Genomic DNA, 15,341 nt, shown 5'->3' on the forward strand with positions numbered 1-15,341 from the left:
TCTACAAACAGTATTCAGACGTTTCTGTTTCTACTGAAAATAAAGATTATGTTTTAGCTGGGGCTCTGCCTTACACCATGCTAACTTCCCTTCATTTAAAAAAAAGTAAAATAAATGCTAAAAATGGGATGGAGAAGTATTATTATGCACTGCAGAGCATATTTGCCTTTGGTCACTTTTTTAACCTGAATATTCCCATGTGAGTCAAAGACAATGGTAAAAGACAAATTTAGTGGAAGACAATTTTTCCCCAGACCCATGGGGGGGGGCTTGTGCAACCTAGATCCCTCACATGCACAATTTACAGTAGAGTTTCACTCCTATAAGAATTTAATGCCTGATGGTAGAGCTGAGGCAGTGATGCTAGTGCCTGGGAATGGCTGCAAATACAGATGAAGCTTCTCTCACTCATCCACCACTCACCTGCAGCTATGCAGCCCGGTTCCTTAACAGGCCACAGCAGGGGTGGGTTTCGACCGGTTCGCACCGGTCCCTGCGATCCGGTTGGTCGCCGAACCCGGAAGTAAGTAACTTCCGGGAACGGCGAAGCCCCCCCCCCCCGCGGCCGCGCGCGCCCGCACACCCACGCCCGCTCCTTACCCGGTTTTTACGAATTCTGCGCTTTCCACGCATGCGCAGAACGCATACAGCGCCTGCGCGATCCTCCAGGAGCAGTTGGAGCATCGCGCATACGCTAGTACGCATGCACGCGCCGCGTGCATGAAGACGTCGCCGGCCTCGTTCCAACCAATCCGGTTGGAATGGGGCGAGAAACCCACCCCTGGGCCACCGACTGGTGCGTGGTCCAGGAGTTAGGGACCCCAGGTATATAGCACCATGAACAAACTTACTTAATGGCCTACTTACTATTGCTGCATAGAGGGAATATCAGTACCACTTTCTTAGAAACTGATTCTAAGCATGATAGCAAAATTAAAGAGAGTGTCCCTATACCCAAATTCTCTGCTCATGCTCCGTTTGAATGTTAGCTCAAAGACGTGTTCTTTCATTGCTGCTGCAGTTGCCCTCTAATGCCTTTAGAACAGCCATACCCTGAAACATAAAGGCACAGGCTCAGCTGCTGTTTGTGAATGTTTTACATGTTGGCCTCTAGAGTATGTCTTCTACAGCAGGCTACCAGCAACAGGTAAATAAAATAAAATAAAAAATCTCTGCATGGGAGTAACTATTTGGAGACAGAGAAAGACACACAACACACTTACATACATATATATACAAACACACTAAATAAAACAAACTGCATTATTATACAAGAAAGAATCCAAGGTTTTAAGCAAAAAATCAAAGATATATGTTTTCTAAAGCTAAATCGGCAAACGACATACCGTTTAGCCTAAAATATGACATGATTAAACAATCAATTTCACTGAAGAAATGAGGAAAATATTTTCAGATATCAAATTTATCTTCCAGATAACTTCAAATCCTTCCACTTTTCTTGCTGGAATTAGGGTGAGTTACTAAGAGGCCACTTTTTTTCAAATATGGCAATTATATGATAAACAAATTGACAGCAGACATCTTAGCAGACAAAATGAAAGCAGACAACCTTCCCCTGTCTATGAAAATTGTAACGGGGGCTAGATTTTTTACTAAGGTTACAAAAAGTCAGGTATCCTGCAAGAAAAGGATCAAATAGAATGGAGAAGTATTGAATTTGGTTAAGTTACAAACTGTCCAGGTCTGGAGGAGGAATTATGATTTCAAGTAAGCAGAGTTGTTTCTAAGTAATTTTTTCAATCCATTGTCATTTGTTTCAGAAAATTACATCTCTGCGTGAAAACTTCTCAACAAGAGCTGAAAAGAGGAGGATAGGCAGGATAGAAATGTGAAAGGCAATTGGGACTGGGATATAATCCAAGATTAGGATATTGGAAAGAATTTGGAGCTGGATACAATCTTGGATTGGAACACAAGAAGTATGGGAAATTATTCTGTACTCAGGCAGTTTGCCCACAGAAATCTGTCTTATCTGTAATGAATGCTGCTGGCACACACAGTTTAAAGCTGTATATGTTTCCAGCCTCACAAAAGAATGTTCCAAATTGAATTTGGTACCACGTGCAGGCCAAACAGCAGACTATCCTGTATCACAGAGGTTGTGCCTGGGCAGGTGGTAAATCCCAAAAGTGATCAGGTTAACATACAGATATAGCAAGTCTCCACAAGTCTCATCTATGAAAGAAAGAAACCAGCCATAGGGAACAATTGTCTTGAAATTCCATTTTGGCCATTTGCCCAGGTCAATAAAAGTGGTGTGACTTTATATGACTGATGAATGAGAGGTATTTGATCACTTCTAATACATACCAGATTAACTGTATTCATCACATCTGAGAACCACTGCTGAAGAAAACCTATGTTTAGTACAAGTCTAACTCCATTTTGAAATGTGTTTTTAAATAAGTAACCATAAGGGATTGAAATGATGTTTTTAAAATGAGAATTGTAATCTTTAATTGAATTCAATAACTCTGCAAATGGACCAAATAATCTCTAATTGATTAGATCATTTATTTTTTATCAGCTCATTTTCTCCTTAAACTTACATTTGCTTGTACCATCATTAAGTATCTTTCATTAGCAGTTAATATTCAATTGCCTCGTTTCTCTATTGCATCAATTAATTGAATGTTGAAAGAAAAGGTAAGAGTCTTCCTTTTATCATTCACTTTCTGAGAAGGCAGCAAGGGCACGTGAAGAAAAATAGTCCAAAACAACAAAAGAGCAGAACTAGTCATGAAGATAACATTTAAAGGAGTTTAACACAGGGAATTAACTGCATCCTGCCAGATGCTGAACATCTTCCACTCTCTTTGGGGATAACAGGTTCTCACACTTATGACTGTTGCAGCATCCCCACTGTCACATGATCCACCTCATTAGGGAAGTAGAGAATTATTGCACTGACACTCTCAATCCTCAAAGTCAATTCATACATCTACTATGATAGATGTTAAAGAAGCCTACAAAAAGTAATACCAGGAGGGTTGTACTTTCTATCCTAGTCATGCCAGATGCCATCCACAAGTCCAATCAGTATGGTCTTGGTATCAGACCTAAAGTTGAAGCCAGACTGAAAAGGATCCAGATAATCTTCTTCTAGGTGCCTCAAAACCTGCAATCTCACCTAAATGCTCACCTGAACAATTATTATTCACAAAGGAAGGTTGGACACAGTTCAATAATTATCCCCTTTATCTAGGTTAAGCAATGACTTCTTGAAGAGGGCACACTGCCTCCTTCAAGGCAGGAAGCAATACACCGTCTCTCAAGGATCTGCTCTTATTCTGAAGCAGCATTCTGTCACTTCCAAGAAGGTTTTCATCAAATATTCAGCTTCCTGATACCCAAGATGTTGGTAATAAAGAACCCTTCTACTTCAGAACTAAATGCTCAAACTTTTCCCAAATATTATCACAAAATATGGTTTCACTCACCTTATCATGATGATGCCAGAAGTCACCCAGATCTGAGTAGCTTTGTACATATATCCCAGCCCATCCTTCCCTACTAAAGTATGGATCACTTTAAAAGATGCTGAGGGGGTATTTTATAGATATATCAAGAACAGAGAAATATTATGCTTTGCTGCTCATGACCACAATATGAACTCAAAAATGAGTTCTTAACCACTTCAAATCTCATATATAATTTACTTTTCACCAGCATTGTTTTAGGTTTCTTTGCTATTTCATCTTCAAGAAACTCTCCAAGATCAATAGGGAGCGGCTGCTCAGATGTAAATTTATGCAAGGATATAATTTCCTCTTGATGCCAACAAGTTATAAAAAAACTCAGCCCTATGGAAACTACATTGTTCCATGAGATAACTGGGATGGACTGATCAAGTTGGTCTATTCTCTCTGTTGAGAGTTGGTGGCATTAGTGAACCTCACTTAAAGCTGAATATGATCTGACCACAACAAAGTTGTATATATGTGTTATATCCTTCATCCTCACATAACATTGCATCTGCCATAAAACAAAACCCATATCAAATGTATGGCCTCCTACATGAATTAAGCCTTTGATGGTCTGAAACACAACCATTGTGGCTATTAACTCCTGGGCCAGTCTGATCACAAGACAAACTGATGACACTCAGCACTATTTGCCTGAGAAACTTCACAGCCAGTCCTGTGATGAGGTCCAGCCCCCCAATCAGGGATACTGCCAGGTTGCTGGACCTCATCAGCGGGTACAAAACTAACCTGTCCCAGAAGCCAACCACACAGACAATGCTTCACATCTAGTTATCTATGGAACAGTGCCTCTAAATGCTATCAGAGATTCCCAGATGGCAACTGTTACCTTCTTCTCCTATGCCAGCTTATAAAGGGGAACACCTTCTTCTTTCTCCTTTAGTAATATAGGCCAGATTTGCTCTCTCACTCATAAGTAAAATCATGGATGTGAGGAAATGTATTAAAGGCAGACTTGGCATTGAGCAAAATCATCCAGAGTTCAAAGGCTTCCAGTTTGAGGACAAGGAAATGTAAATGAGCATTGGTTTTCAACATTCTTCCCTGAGAATTACCTCACACCTTTTGCTATTCTTTCTCTGCCAATCCCTATGATTGTCCCTTTTTCTATACTCCCATCTTTTTTCAAAGCCCTCAACTTGCCCTAGTGCCTGCAGGGGTAACTATCCCATTCAACTGTGGATCCAAACCAAGACTAAGTTAAATCACTTATATCTTTATACATTCTCAAAATAACCATAGTTTGCTCTCTACCTTATGATAGACCATCAAGAAACAGAAATGCATAGATCTAAAATTAAATCTTAATAATAATGCCTATAATAACAGAATTGTGTAGGTCTTGATTTGCTTCCTTTCTTCCTTTCATATATTATATGAATTGGGGGGGGGTTGTGGGGGGGAGGCTGTCTTTGACATTTTCAGGAATCTATTTATTCTATAGGCTCTTTATCTTTTTGCTGCCTTGATAATGGATCTTTCCACTCTCTATCAAAGCTATTTGCTATAGTCTCCATACCCCACTTGTCTCCCAGAGTCTAATTCTTGCAGCCTTCCATTTTTCATCCTCCCTCTTCTCGTTCTTCTCCAAATCATACTAACTGTCAGAATATCTTGCTTAGTTGATCACATCTCTGTAAGAATGACTCTTCATCATCATCAGTTCTCTTCCACACAGTTGAGCATAATCAGAGTTTCCATGTGAATTATTCCTCAGGTAGTTAGAAAAAACTAAAGCAAGATTTCTTTAGATTACTGATACCAGTAGTCATGGTTTAGTCTCATCACATCTTACAGACCAAGGTCCCATCTGGTCTATTGCTGTCAATATCCATTCACTTTCTCTAAACCTTTACTTACTTTCCTTCTTAATCCCACTAATGTGATTAAAACTTTCCAATGCCATTAACAAACAAACAAACAAAAAACCCCAAGCAAACAAAAATAATGTTTCAAGTTCTGTTGATAGCCTAAAAAGGATACTTAATACAATACAATAGCAGAGTTGGAAGGGACCTTTGAGGTCTTCTAGTCCAACCCCCTGCCTAGGCATGAAACCCTATACCATTCCAGACAAATGGCTATCCAACATCTTCTTAAAGACTTCCTGTATTGGAGCATTCACATCTTCTGGAGGCAAGCTGTTCCACTGATTAATTGTTCTAACTTTCAGGAAATTTCTCTTCAATTCTAAGTTGCTTTTCTCCTTGATTAGATTCCACCCATTGCTTCTTGTTCTACCCTCAGGTGCTTCAGAGAATAGTTTGACTCCATCTTCTGAGATATTGGAACACTGCTATCATGTCACCCCTAGGCCTTATTTTCATTAAATTAGTCCTACCCAGTTCCTGCAACCATTCTTCATATGTTTTAGCCTCCAGTCCCCTAATCAGGACATCTTTTCTAGTATTGCATGGTCTCTTGCCCCCAGGGTTCCTATGGCTTCAATACCTTCTATCATTTCCTCTCTGTTAGTGAAAATTAAGTCTAATATGGCTGATCCCCTTGTTCCCTTCTCTAATTTTTGAGAAACAAAGTTGTCTGCTAGGTTTGTTAGGAACCTGTTGGATCTTCCACTTGGTGCAGAGTTTGTTTCCCAGTTGATGTCAGGGTAGTTAAAATTCCCCATTACTATTGTGGTGTGCTTCCTACATACCTTAGTTAGCTGACTAGCAAAAAGTTCATCTACTTCCTCTGCTTGGTTGGGTGGCCTGTAGTATAGACCTATGGCAATGTCATCCCCACCAACCTTTAATATTGACCCAAATGCATTCAAGATAGTTCTCATCATTGTTGTGCTCTATTTATGTAGAGATGTAGTTATTTCTTATATATAGTGCAACTCCACCTCCTCTTTTATTTGGTCTATTTCTTTTAAATAATTTAAATCCTTCTAGCTGTATGTTCCATTTGTGGGTTTCATCCCACCAAGTTTCTGTAATGGCAATAATATCGTAATTGCCTTCATATACTTGAATTTCTAATTCACCCTGTTTATTCCTTGTACTCTGTGCATTGGTGTATAGACATTTGAGTCCATTTTGATTGACCCTGTGTTTACTGTCTACATAACCTGTGTTATGCCTGACTGCCCCTATTTTCTTGCCACTTGTATGATTCTTGCACATGGTATGGCATTCACTATTAAATGCTTAGTTTTGCTTGACAGCAGGAGTGATAATCTTACCCACACAAACATCTATGTTACATGCACTGATAACCCTATGAGTTTTAGATTGCTGGGGACATAAATGTTCTGTATCAATTAATTCTCTGTCCCCACTGTTCAGTTTAAATGTTTATCCAGAAAATCTGTGAATTTAATGCCAAGTAATTCAGTCCCTTTCTTGGATGGGTGCAAACAATCTCTTTTGTACAGTTTTTCATTGGACCAGCTGCAGGCATCATGACTAATAAAACCAAAGCCTTCCCTTTTACATCACTCCTTTAGCCACACATTAAACTCTGCTACATGCTGGCCCTTCCCTTTTTATTCTTATATACTGGTAAAACCTCTGAAAAGATAAGCCTACAACCTACACTACTAAGTTCATACCCCAATGTTCTGACTCCCCCTCCATACGCAGACAAGATTACTGCTAGACAATTTATTCACAGTAAATTAACGCACCGACTACTTTGACAGCAATCCATACTTCCAAGATAAGAAATACACACGAGAGCTTCTCTAGCATTGGTATATTAGTTGAATCCTGCAAACAGCCTCCTCCCAAAGTCTCTCCTTATATACTCTCTTGGGAGGAGCCTAATTACAACCACCTGGGTCCAATTATCTTTTGTATCTGCGTAGTTGCTCTCCACGTTTATCTGCCCGCCTTTGCCTGGCGTCCGGGACCAACTCCCTCTGAACATGATCACTGTTCAAAGGCCTGACGTCTTCACCACTGCTCCAGCGCCTGACGTCATGGGCACACTCCTTTTGGCTTTCACTGCTGCTCCATGCCTCAGGCGCCTCCTGGTGACCAATCAGCCTCTCTGGTCCCTGTTCAGAGTCTGAACCCTGTCCAGGGTCCTCCACATCGTCAAGAGCCGACTCATAGGGCCCCTCGCTATCTGAGTTTGTTTGCAGCTCCAACGGCTCCTGCTGGGCCCAACACCCCAAGCTCTGGAAATCATTCTTCACAGAAAGTACATCTTTTTGGGACAGATCATTTGTGCCAAGATGTATAATAGCATCAACGTCACAGTCCTTACTTGCATTCTTGACTATCTTAAGAATACGCCTCTTGTCTCTGCTGGCAGTAGCACCTGGCAGACACCTGACCTCTTTTAAAATCTCTATATCCTTTCCTAAATTTACATCCCTTATAATTGAATCACCAACCAGAAGGTAACTTCTCTTTTTACATACCTTGATCTTCTTGTGCGACTGATGTGTGATACCTTGGTCCCCGTTTTGCCTTTCCAAAGAAAGTTCTTCATTTTGGATCTGCTTATTTGAGTCATCATTATCACAACTACCTTGACCTGTCTCTTTAGTGTTAGGTCAGCAAGGGTGCTATATCTGTTATGCTGGGTCACAGCAAAAGTTTTAGGTCAGCAAGGGTGCTATATCTGTTATGCTGGGTCACAGCAAAAGTTTTGTGTTTATGGTTCACAGCTCTCACCCTGCCAGATGCCACTGTTGTCCAGATTGCTCTTCTCCTGCAGGATCTTTGTGGTAGAGGGGGCTGATAGCATGGCATCTCCATAGTGTGGAATGGCCGAATTGGACACCTAATTTCTGCTTGGAGAGCACAGATTAGAGATTCTAGATAGGTAATCTGTCTATGTAGACTAGTAATTTGTTTACAAAGGGGACAATATCCAAATTTGAAAAGAGTACTGCGAAAGACAGGTGCAAAACAGCTATTACATAGAATTAAGCTGGTCATTTTGAAATAAAATAAAATCACAATCTCAAGCGCACTAATCCAGAATGTATTATTGCTATTTTGGTTTATAGATATATAATTTGCACGCTAGGTGCATGGACTACTACCTAATACTACTTGCCAACTATGCCTCTTTTTTAAAGTTGTAATTATTTCAGCATAGGAACAAAAACAACAGCAAAAATATATATATAAAGGAAATATTTTAGATAAGGAGAATCAGGAACCCCAAACCTGCTGACACTGAAGACAAATATTTTTTTAGCATTAGCATCTTTGGAGTAACATTTGTTTTCATCTAACAAATACACTAGCAGCAAAATCATTTTCTGAGTGCAAATCCCTTTGTAACTAAAACCTCATCAACTACCTAAAGGCTTTGCACAACCAAAGATGACTGATTTACCATTAAATAAAATTATAGTAACAGTTATACTGGAATAGCAATAAGATAGGACAGTTATAACTGCAAAATCAGTGACTGGATAAGGCAAGGTATCTTCTGGAAAATAAAAAAGATGAAAAAAGATAATGACCTCTTCTACAAAGGTCTTGGCTCTGCCTGATTGTTTAGAACTGGAATATTTCACCTCAGAAGTGGTATTCAGCAGGTTCTGACCAGTTCTGGACAACTGGTAGCAGAAATTTTGAGTGGTGCAGAGAACCGGTAAATACCACCTCTGACTGGTCCCACCCCCATCTATTCTGTGCCTCCCGAGTCCAGCTGATCGGGTGGGAATGGAGATTTTGCAGTATCCTTCTCCTGCCACACCCACCAAGCCACACCCACCAAGCCACATCTACCATGCTATGCCACACCCACCAAGCCATGTCCATAGAACTGGTAGTAAAATCCCACCATTGCTTCACACTACAACATTTGTTTTTGTTTAATTTTGTTGCCTGTCTTAGGTAGCCTGGAAATCATACTCTTAAAAGGAAACACTATTTATAAATCTAACTTATCTAGTTGTTGTTGGTACAAAGATACAAGCAATATACAGAATGAAATGAAAGTTAGCTCACCCAAAAGCCACCTGTCTTAGACTTCATGAAAAAACAAAATTTGAACCTTCAGATTTAAATTACTTTCAGAATTGGATAATTAAAATATTTTCCTACTCACCTTCTTATACTGATAGCTGCCAGTTCCACTTCAAGTACTACAATTTATATTGCATAACATTAATATAGATATACGTGATGGCGCAACAATGATGTAATTGTTATATATACAGATGGTGAGTCCCAATGACAAATTCATGACAACAATGTAAGAAGTAAGTCAAACCATATTATATAAATGCAAATGCTCTATAGAAGACAGTAAGGTGCTAGAATTTTCTGTAACTAGAAATAATTTATTCTGTTTATCTATTTGGATTATTTCAAAACTGGTATGATAGCAAGGTAGAGTGAGAAGGAAGCACTGACATTCACATAAAACAACTAATACTTTTTACAAGGAAGAGAAAGCATACTGTAAAGCAGTGTTTTTCAACCACTGTGCCGTGGCACACTAGTGTGCCGTGACATAGTGTAAGGTGTGCCGTGGGAAAAACACCTTACACCTGCCTATATTGAATATAGGCACAGAGTTAAAAAAATTTAACATTTTCTAATGGTGGTGTGCCTCGTGATTTTTTTCATGAAAAAAGTGTGCCTTTGCACAAAAAAGGTTGAAAAACACTGCTGTAAAGCAATAAATCATTTCTCTCACAGAAATGGTCCAACAAGAGTTACGTGTGCATATTGACCATATGATGTTCAGTATCTGTGGGAGAAAAAGTGGAACATAGTATGCTGGAAGTGACCAAGTAGAATTATTCTAAACCACAACATAATGTTACCAGTCCTCACTCGCACACATTCTGGTGAATAAGTCATTTTAGAGCATGCCCTATTTGTGAAAGCTGTATTCAGCCTGATTCACAGTGAATGTGATTAACTGCAAACACTCCTCACTTTATATACTCTTAAAAGTGATGCTTCCTGGATAACTCAACATTACCTCAACATGTGCTAAGAGTCAAGTATGATTTTATGAATAGCTCACCCAGGTCAGTCCCATTTCTACAAAGCATCACCTTAAGATGGTAGGTTAAGCTCACAATAACAAGAACTGGAAATCTGGAATGGTACAAAATTGAGCTAATTTTAAACTAAATCCAAAGGCCACTAAGCCAAATTCAAGATATGTTTGGTAAAGTAATACAAATACATTGCAGCTAGAGTCTCACTTGCGTCATGATTGGAAATTTCATTACGTTTTGTTACAATCTGTATAACAACCACATTTCATTTTTATGAATGTTTGGACATATAGTATACAAGAAACTTTAAGTTTCTAGGCTGGAAAAGACTCAGAATATAAATAATGGAAAGTCTGGGAGACAACTAAGGATTGGACAGGTCGTTAAACTGACATACTAGCGAAATATCTTATTCAGTTGTCCTGCATAAGGCATAAATTGAGTTTAACAAGGAGCAAGTAGAAATATCATTCCTTATTACTAAGACATTCAAAATAATTAATTTGCTCAAATGGAAAAAGTCAAAATTCTGCTTTTTTAAAGTAATGCTTACTGTATAATAATCCAAATGCTTAATTTTAGCATAGTTGCTGTTTTAAGATACAAATTCCTTATTCCTGGTGTTGTCTGCTTTTTTTCAAGCTAATATAAGGAAAAGGTAACTGGTTTTATGAGAATTGGCACAGGCACACTGTTATCATATGATGGTCTCCCAGAGAAGGCACTTGCTACAGCCTGTGTATTCCAAAATCAGAAGGAATATAGTAATACCTTTCTATACTAATAATTATTAAAAAACACCTTTTGGACTAATAAATATTAAAAAGCATACATTTCCATGAGCTATAACTTACTTCATCAGAAACATGCATACCATACATCAACACGCCTTTCCTTCTACAACATTTAAGTCAATGTTGCATCCATAGTCTGATGACTATAACCTTAAAGATTCATGAAGATTTTTTTCATCTACTAAAGACAAGTATATGCTCAAAATCTAGAAAGAAAACCACACATTTAAAAATGAAATCACGGTTGGCTAACCTGAACAATTGATTCTTTTGTAGGCTGCTTTCCTCTTCTAGCTGTGCTGGTAGCCAGAGTGGTAGTGGTTTCCATGACTGAGGTGGACATCTCTGATTGCATTGCAGTGGCAGTTGACTCAGTTGTCATAGAGGAAGGCACTTCACCAACGAGTCTGACATTCCCTTCTATCACTATGTTGGCATCATTCTCAGCAGCCATGTTCAGGACTTTCAAACCATTGTAGTAGAGTCCAGAAAGCTGACCCTGAAATGGATGGCCTCGTTCCTTGCCTCCAATTTTTATCGTTGCTTGGCTATTGAAGATTGTGAGCTGACGCCCTGTGAAAATAATATTACATACATGCAAAAAATGTTGATTGTGAACACTACACTCTTAAAGAGGATGATTTAAACAGGTTATGGAGTGGAAGATGAGAATAATAAAGTATAAGAAAGGAAATTTGTTCATATTTCATATGAGTTTTAATGAGGTGTTATGGAATGCAGAACTGTTTTATATGCATAACTGCTTAGCTCTGTTTTGGGTGTGTGTGAGGATGATAAAAAAGCGAACTGAGAATTTTGTTAATATTGCCATTTCATTGACTTTATTTCCCACTATTTCCTCTCACACATTTTTCCTAAATGGTTTTCTTTATCTTAAATGTACGGTGAGGACAGATAGTTGGGGCTATCATATAAAATGTGCAATATTCAAGGATTGCACAATATATGTATATGATATTCCTTTCATATAATCATTTCTGTGTAAACCTATGCAATATGGAAACGACCATGATGCTGAATAAAGTTAGCCTTAAAGAATTAAATAGAAACATAAGATATAAATCTGCTTATGTTATGCTATTATAAGGCTACCTGTTTTAAAACATGTTAGTAAGAATAACTCCTTATATTTCTAATAAAAAGACTTAATATATGAACGTTGAGTTACTCCTTTACGAAAGGCATACATACACATGTAGACACTGAGAAGGCATGGGATACATATTCTATGCTGAGCATTTCAGAAACAAACAAAAATGATAAAGAAAAAGAGAGAAAGAGAAATGTCTGATTATCTTTCAGCAAGGCCATCAACTAAAGAAAAAAAGCAACAAAAATGTTTTAATGTAAAAACAATTTCAAGGAATGATACACATATCAATGAAGAGTCATGTCACATTGCTATTTTTTTAAAAAAAGAAATCCTCACCAGTGCAAACCCATTATCAATAGGAATATTCATAAACATAATATTCTTTTTTGCAGATTGGATTCTGCTCATAATAACAGCATGCACACAACTTTAAACTCTTTTAATTAGTGTTTGCTCCAAAATCTCCTTACAAGGTAGCAAATGTTAAAGGGACTTCATCTTGTTTGGCAATGATACAGCCCACTATTTAAGATATAACCTACAGTTTAAAAATTCATTTTTTGTTTTGTTTCAGGAACGAAGATCTCATAACTACATACATATATAGATATTTAGTTGATAATTTAGCTGAAGGAATATGTAGCGTAATCTATGAATAATTTATCAGTTTTGATTAATATTTGCTATGAATATCTTCATAGATTGAGTTAGTGGATTATATTTAACAGTCCCTTTAACCTTAAGTTATCAGGGTATGATTATTAAACAGGCGGTACCACTAAAATGTATAGAAATTATTATATATACTGTATGCAAATATTTACTCTACATTTAACTGTTTAAAATTTGTTTTTAATTTAGTTTTACTGAAAAATTTATTGTTTTATGTTTATTGGTGTTACAATGAAGCACTACTTGGTTATGTTCAAATTATTTTTTATTTGAAGTTTTAATCAATGTTTTTACCTTTGTCGAGTAGCCATTCATCAACTACTCGACCAAGCCGATATGGAATTCGCTGTCTAGCAATCGCCAGGCGCTCGTTATCATTGTTTCCTTTAAAGTTTAAAGAGACATTTCATTGGTTAAAATCTGTAAGGTCAAAGGTTAAAAGTTAATACTTAAAGCTTGAGCTATACAGTTGCCACATGATTATTATTATTTTTTTTGAAAAAATTTGGAATTTTTTAAAAAGCTCTATCTAGAACATTTCAAGGTTCAGACTTGTCATTCATTTATTTTATTTTAGCAAACAAAATTATTCCTAAGTTAATTGAAAATTAGAAATCTGCATTTGAGCTGGTTATTAAAACTTATGTTATAGACAGACCCCCCAAAAAACAAATTTAAACATCAAATACTAACTTTTCAGAAAGAATGCTCATTGACCTTAGAGTTTTGACTTTTGTCTTTTGCCTTGTTTTTGTTTTGATATTTCTTATTAACTAGTTAAAACATGTTCAGGTGAAACAGGTTTAATTTTGCAAAATACCTCTTGCTTCAATCTCTTAGTCCAGGTTAGTCATTTAAAGAAGAATAACAACAGAGTGCTTAACCATCTTCAAGAACAGCTTTATGTCTGAGATCTAGATATCAATCTGATATAATTCATATCCAATTCTGTTAATCCCAACAGTTTCAATATACTGAACAGATGGCAAAATAAAATAAAATTGGATCATCCGTTATTTCACATAACCAAAGATGTAACAGAATAGTTATAACATAAAGATCAAGGCTTTGACAAAAATAACACCAAAATTATTGTCTAAATGTATAAGAAAATTCCAAGTCAGGAAAAAATATGCTTTAAGATCTCATTAAAATAAACAGGATAAAGAATGTATAAATCTTGCAGATCTTGGACCGCAGCCTTTAAAGTATTGTAATCATGGATTACAATGTCCACAGACACAAACTTTTGTTTGTTTGTGTGTGTTTGCTTGCTGCAAAGCTACATGCCAAATATTACTTAATATAACCTTTACTTACAAGATTGTTTCTAAGACTTACTATAGTTAGTGTAATTTAATGCCCAGCTAGATAGGAACAGGGCTTGGAATTCATTAGGTAATATTTGGCCAAAGGGTAGACCCTGGGAAATGGTGATATGATCCTTTGCAATTCTACTTTAGGCAAGAATATGTCTTGGGTATCCTGGTCAAGAGATGAGAGTAACATTTTACAAATAGCAAAACCTCAACAAAACTGGTTAAACCCTAAATAATTAAGAAAATTTGGAAACTGAACACATATTCTAATCTAGAATGCTTTAATCTGAAGACTAAATGTAGGAGATTTTCTTAACCCTGAAAGTACTACACATCTAATACAGATGAATTGAAGTACTGACAGCAATTTCAAATTCAATCGAAAGACCATATTGCAGTGGCCCTCAGCCTTTTGGGCACTAGGGGCCAGTTCCATGAAGAAAGGTTTTTTCACAGCCAAAAGGCGCATTGTTTTGCATGCTGCTTGCATCCCGTGGATGGGGCTTCACTTGTTTGTTTGGCCCGGTTTCTGGCACATCATGGACTGGTGCTGGTACAAGGACTGAGGGTTGGAGACTCCTGTGCTATCAGGCAATTTCACATGTATGAACCACTATTTCAGATTCATAGAGAAAATAAACCAGAGAGAATAATATAATTTTCTTAGAGGAAGACATGTAACATAAACAACAATATTTTGTATTGCAGATGTAAATTTTAATTCTCAAGATTCCTTTTCTGTATAAATACATTCATGAGATTACAGTTCCAAAGGGAATGTTACACAGGAACTCATAGAACAGGTTGAAACCTGGAATATCTTAAACAGATTACTGAAGGCTTGCTTCTCCTCTTTGTCTCAATGCTGAATATCTCATTCATCTAAAAATCTTGCCTTGGTTCTGTACCAGTGGTAACAGTGATGGAAATCTTTTGATGTCTTTAGAATATTTCTGGCATGATTTTTTTCTTCTAGATTGACAATTAAACCTTGGACAACCTATGAAA

At 37.4% G+C, this 15,341-nt stretch overlaps 1 protein-coding gene across 1 annotated transcript in view; it reads right to left on the reverse strand.

The window, feature by feature from the left end:
- The window catches only part of LOC116507394 (neurexin-1-beta-like), a 114,467-nt gene extending 102,689 nt beyond the window's left edge, over positions 1-11,778 (reverse strand). Inside the window, exon 1 of the mRNA XM_032215491.1 lies at positions 11,482-11,778. Coding sequence (XP_032071382.1) covers positions 11,482-11,682 — 201 coding nt within the window. The 5' untranslated portion in view covers positions 11,683-11,778. The remainder of the gene's footprint in view (positions 1-11,481) is intronic.
- Between the last annotated feature and the right edge of the window lie 3,563 nt (positions 11,779-15,341).

The sequence above is a fragment of the Thamnophis elegans genome, chromosome 4 (assembly GCF_009769535.1).
Source record: "Thamnophis elegans isolate rThaEle1 chromosome 4, rThaEle1.pri, whole genome shotgun sequence".
NCBI classification, from domain to species: domain Eukaryota; kingdom Metazoa; phylum Chordata; class Lepidosauria; order Squamata; family Colubridae; genus Thamnophis; species Thamnophis elegans.